The sequence below is a fragment of the Sarcophilus harrisii genome, chromosome 5, assembly GCF_902635505.1.
Source record: "Sarcophilus harrisii chromosome 5, mSarHar1.11, whole genome shotgun sequence".
NCBI lineage: Eukaryota > Metazoa > Chordata > Mammalia > Dasyuromorphia > Dasyuridae > Sarcophilus > Sarcophilus harrisii.
Genome location: NC_045430.1, coordinates 130124016 through 130130015, shown reverse-complemented (window position 1 = coordinate 130130015; position 6000 = coordinate 130124016). Strand labels below are relative to the sequence as shown.

The window sequence follows — 6000 nt, the reverse complement described above, 5'->3', positions numbered from 1 at the left end:
GCTTTACAAAACTTAGAGTACTATATATATACTGTTATTAAAATGTCATACATTTTTGGTTTGTTTGCCAAACTTGCTCGCAAACACTTTGAAGACAAAATTGTTTGTTTCATATGTCTTCACTCCTATTCTTCTCAGCTTATGTCACCTTGCACATAAGGTTTGTTTGCTGGGGGTCTGATACCTGGGCCAGAAAAGGGAAGCTATTATTGAAGAAGAGAGGGTGCCATGGAAGAGTGTTGGAGAATTAGAGAAGGTATGGTTGTGTTGGAGACAAGTTCCCAAGTGATGAGCATCATAGGATTGAAAGATCATAGACTTAAGAACTGAAAAGGATCTCTCAGAGATAACAAAATCATACTCTCTCATTTTACAGAAAACTGGGGCTGAGAGAAATTAAATGACTTGCCCAGTATCTTTGTAATTCGAGAAAGAATTTGAAGTCAGATCTTTCCACCTTCAAGCCCAACACTAGCTATTATGCTACCAAGAGATCTAGGATGTGATCCCTCTTCAAATTCTTCAAATGATTAGTCACACTGTTTAGCTTTATGCCATGGTCATCTTTTAACTATCATGTCATATCCTCAATTTTGGAAATCATTGATGAGGGGTAGTGGTTAGAGCTCTGACCCCTGGAGTCAGGAAGATCTTAATTTAAATCTGATCTCAGACACCTGCTATGTGACCTCAGGCAAGTCACTTAACCCTGTTTGCCTCCCCCCCCCACACACACACACCCACACACCATGGAAACCATTGGTGTAGACAATTTTTCATCTTTTAGATTTTTTTTCCTATGGAAGGATGTGTAAGTAAGACTCCAGTAAATTGAAAGTCATAAGGGTTAAAGATTGAGACAATATGATATAAAGGTGAAGTCTTTTCAGGTATAATTAAAGCATTCTGTCCCTTATAGGAATTCAGAGACTTTGAGATCAATTATAAATGAAAAGACAAACAGAGACTCATAAATTTGTCCCCCAAATAGAGATTGTCTTGAAGGTACAATTATCCATTGGTCTGAATGAAAAGAAAAATCATTCATTTCATTCGCTGGAGATTTGGGATTGAATTCCAAATATTCTCAGTATAATCATAAGATGCTCAACTGCAAATAGCTTTTATTTTCACTTTCATGAACTCCAAGGCTTTCTGGTGCCTCAGTGGCTCTACTCAGGTACTTTGATATTCTCAGATATGACACAAGATATAAAGATAAAATGATTGGACTCGATGCCACTGTAATGGAGCAGTGACTTCTGGGAACTGATGAAATGAAATTCTGAATATTGTTTTAGACCTAGAGAAACTAAAGAATTGATCCTTGAGGCAAGCAGGCAAATGGTTCTGATAAGAGATCAGTTTATCTCCATGGTCCCTTTGGGGGAGGTGGTCCAGTCTGAAATCCAAGTTATGTCATACTCCTGAGACCCAACCCTCTGTGGAGGTTTTGAGTGGTCTCACTTTGCCATGCCCTGTCAGTAATTCCAGTCATGTCTCTGAGGCTAAATTTCCCCTCTAAAACCTACTTGGGGCCATCCCACGGCTGCTATCTTGCTTTGGGTCATCCCGCCATGGGTCTCTGCCTTGTGGTGTCTTTTCCCTTCCCTCAGGCCATGATGTATCTCCCCTAACTCCACTATTCTTCTCAATCCCAGTTCTCCTCCTTACAGTTAGCTAACTCTTATAGGGTGCTAAGTCCCTTTCAGGACACGAGCTAAGGGCTTGCCCCAGCCTCATGGGGTGCTCCCTTTCTGCTGGGTAACTGTGAGTTCCACTGAGGAACTTGTCTTCCATGTGCTCTCCCAATTCTATTTCATATTTACCATTCCCGGTGTCCATTGTATCCCTTCATTTTGTGTGTAACCTATTCCCCTAAATAAATCTACCTTTTGCCAGAGAGAATGGCCATTGTGAATTCTTCATGACTGAACCCCAACTTTTGGTGACTATCATCATGTGGTGGCAAACCCCATACCATAGATCACATCAGGAACTATATAGTCCATCAATCTGGTTCTTACACACATGATACATTTAGTTACTTTGCTGGAGAAATCAAGAAAAACTTTCACTTTATTAATTTTTTTCTTTTGCTATATGTCCTCTACAGAAATGATTTTGGGGAAAAATTACAAAACTGTGAGCTGGGGGAATTTTAAAATTTATATGAGATGTAACTTGTGTGAAGGGAGTTCCACATATACAACAAGAAAACCGATCATCCAAGCCTCATTAATTCAGTAGTGGTAAAGAGCTGTCCTGATTTAGAGCTGGAAAGCAGGGAGGGCTGGGTTAGGATAGTGTTTCACTCATATTACCAGCCTTACTATTCCTACTTCTCTTTTATTCAGTAATTTTTCACTTGTGTTTGATTCTTCATGAGCCCATTTGGGGTTTTCTTGGCAAAGCAATTGGAGTCATTTTCTATCTCCTTTTTTGAGCTCATTTTACTGATGAGGATATAAGGCCAACAAGGGTTAAGAGTCTTGCCCAGGGTCACATAGCTGAGTGTCTGAAGTTACATTTAAATTTAGGTTCTCCTGTCTCTATCCTTTCTGCCACCTACTTGCCCCCTTTTTTTAATAGGTAGTCCTGATTAATACTGTATATGCTAGGAGGCACCTAGCCTCAGGTGAACAAGACTGGCCCTTTAAAAAGAGAGAAGGGGCATTTCTGCCTTTTGAAGTACAAAAAGCTTAGCCTGGGGGATTTTGTATTAGAAATTCCAGTCCTGGGTCCCTAACCATTGGAGATATCCTTTCTCTTGCTATAGGATCTTAGGAAAGGAACATTTTGCATCTTTTTTTTTTTTTTTAATTTTTAAAGAAATCTTGTTATTTTATTAGTAAAGTTGATTTTTATTGGATTTTAAAGCTCAAGTGCCTGTTGCATTTTAAATCTGAAAGATGGGAGAGAGATACTGGGAGAAAAGGGAGAGATCAAGTCTTGTTCTCAATGGAATAAAAGAAACTTTCAGAGTGAAGATTTCTAGCACCTCTGGCATCTTAGCTCAGGGACACTGTCAAACTGTTTCATTTTATTTCATATCTAAAGATGACTAGTCAACTCAATCTTACATAATTACAACAGGACTGTGCATCTTTCTTTAAAAAGAAAAAGGACTTTCATCCTTTCCTTAGATTATTGCCTTTCTTTGCTCATCCAAATTCCTTTGAACTATATCAAATACCATACTTTGCAGAAGAACTAGCAGGTATTCAATAACCTTTCATCACATTTTGCTATTCCGAATAATATTTCACTTTTATTATCTCTTTGTATGTTGTATCTCATGGAATTAGAATCTTTAAGATGAAATAAATTGAAGTCGGGCTAATTTCAGCTTGGAAATTTCAAATTTCACCTTTTCCCAATAATATCCTTGATCTCCTAAGACAATGAATGAATCTTTGTGCTTGGGGACTTGAGACAGATGTGGGGTGGGGAAGGCGGGAACTCCACAGTGAAACTTCTAAGGCTCCAGCTCTAAAATCAAACCCATAAGCTTATATACAAGGCACTGCAGATAATAAGAAAAAAATTCCCCCCCCAAAAGGTATCTTTATGTAATCATTTAAAGAGGTTTGGGCTTTCTTGGGCTGGCTTTGTTTCTTCTGGACACCTCTAACCTAAGAGTGTGACCATACAGGTTTGCGCTTCTGGATAAAGGCTGTGATTCCCTCTTTTCCATCCTGAGTGGCCAAATTATCCACCATGGCTTGGGACGTGAGATGGTAGGCAATCTTCAGGTCTTGCGTCAGCTGCCTGTAGAAGGTAGCCTTGCCCACTGCCACAACAGACCGGCTCATTGTACAGATCTTTTGGGCTATTTTCATGGTCTCCTCCTCCAGTTTCTCTTCTGGAACCACTTTGCTGAGCAGCCCATGAAGTAACGCTTCCTGGGCTGTGATGGGTTCTCCAGTAAACAGCATTTCTAAGGCAACCTATGGAGGAAGTCAAGTCAGGTTATTAAGGCACTTGGAAGTCACATGCTTCAGTCACCAAGCTTTCTGGGTTACTGGCCTGTACTAGTAGAGTTTTTTCATTCTAATTCCTTCTGGCAGTAAAATCCCTGCTCTATTTCCTGTCTCTATTACTACCCTCACTGTTCATTTTTTCAGTGTCAGATTCTTCATGACCCCCTTTTGAGGTTATCTTGGTAGATACTTGGTAGATGGTAGTTTGCCATTTCCTTCTTTAGGTCATTTTACATATGAGGAAACTGAGGAAATAGGGTTAAGTAGTTTGCCCAGAGTCACACAGCTAGTAAATGTCTGAGGCCAGATTTAACAATGGGGTCTTCCTGACTCCAGGGCCAGCACTCTATCCACTGAGTCACCTAACTATCCTTGCCACAATACCACTAACTCCAGGCCAGGGCAGGCCAGGTCTTTTCAAGAGAAAAGAAAACTCACAATAGTTCAAGAAAATCATCCTATTCTCTTAGTTTCTTTCACTTTCTCAACTTTCTCCTACTGAAAGTAGATCTGATCTGCTAAGCTCATGTCTTGAGCCATATCTGATTGGATAAAACCCCCTAAATTGTAGATGAGAAACCAATTACCACACACCTGTGTACTAGACATTTTCTACAGAAAAAAAAATGTTCATTTCTCTTGACATCAAAACTCGTATCACACCATGATACCATACTCATTCAACCCAGTTCATATGTAGATAGGTACAGAGATAGATATAGATAGTATATAATGTATATATCACCTGAATAGTGGGTATGGTAGGCAGAGAGAAACTAAAAACTGATAAAAATTATTCCCTGGGGCAGGCAGGAAGAATGATCCACTATTGGTAATTCAGTAAGAAATCCAAGTTATGTCACGTCCCTGAGACTAAATTCTCCCTATAAGACAACATATAGTCCATATTATAATTACTGTCCTCCTTTGGGTCTGTCCATCATGGCACTCTGCCTTGTGGTGTTTTTACCATTCCCTTTCCCCCATGTCATGGTGGTATCTCCCCTAACTCCACTATGCTTCCCAACCCCATTTCTCCTTCTTATATCTAACTAACTTTTTTAGGGTACTAAGTCCCTTTCAGAACCCCAGCCTTATGGGGTACTCCCTTTCTACTATGTAACTGTGAGTTCCACTGAGGAACTTGTCTTTCCTATGCTCTCCCACTCTATTTCATATTCTATTGTCTATTGTATCCCTTTATTTTGTCTGTAGTCTATCCTCTAAATCTACCTTTTGCCAAAGAGAATGGCTACTGAATTCTTCACATGACTGAACCCCAACTTTTGGTGCCTGCCATCATTGGGTGCCAAACCCCACATCATAGATCACATCAGTTTGTATTCCATCCCATTTCTACTTAAAGAATATGAAATTTCTAAAACCTTCAGGGATGATACTAAGTAGAGGCAACACAACAGAATAAAAGTCCATTGAATTTGGGAATCAGGAGATGTGGGTTCCAATCCGTTTTCTTCCACTATTTAGCCATATGACCTTAGCTTAGTCACTCCCCCTGTGTAGGTCTTAATTTCTTTATCGGTAACATGAAGGATTAGAATAATTGACTTCTAAGATCTTTTCCTGCTCTACAATGAGACGCTGTAAAAGGAAAACCACATCTCCTGTGGAACACTTTAGTGAATTCATAAATAGGTCTCTTGTTCTTGTGGAGCTCATGATTCTCACTGATTAATAACAGAGAGGCAGGTTATATGGTGCCGCAGATAGAGCTGACCTTGGAGCCAGATGCTTCAAGTGCCATCTCTGATATATCTGCGTCTATATTAGATCCTTCTTCCTACCTGCCCCGGGGAATGATTTTTATCAGTTTTTAGTTTCTCTCTGTCTATCACATCCACCATTCAGGACCTCAGCACATAAATACACACACACACACACACACACACACACACACACACACACACACACGTATATAAATATATCTTCATCTACTCAAAGAAACTTTTTTTCTTTTTTTCCCTGAGGCAATTGGGGTTAAGTGACTTGTACAGGG

At 39.7% G+C, this 6000-nt stretch overlaps 1 protein-coding gene across 1 annotated transcript in view; it reads right to left on the bottom strand.

Moving 5' to 3' along the window:
- Positions 1 to 2131: 2131 nt before the first annotated feature.
- Positions 2132 to 6000, bottom strand: part of ECHDC3 (enoyl-CoA hydratase domain containing 3) — a gene marked incomplete at its 5' end in the record, with an annotated part of 42615 nt that continues 38746 nt past the window's right edge. Inside the window, one exon of the mRNA XM_003771438.4 lies at positions 2132 to 3950. Within this exon, the coding sequence (XP_003771486.3) occupies positions 3636 to 3950 (315 nt within the window). The remainder of the gene's footprint in view (positions 3951 to 6000) is intronic.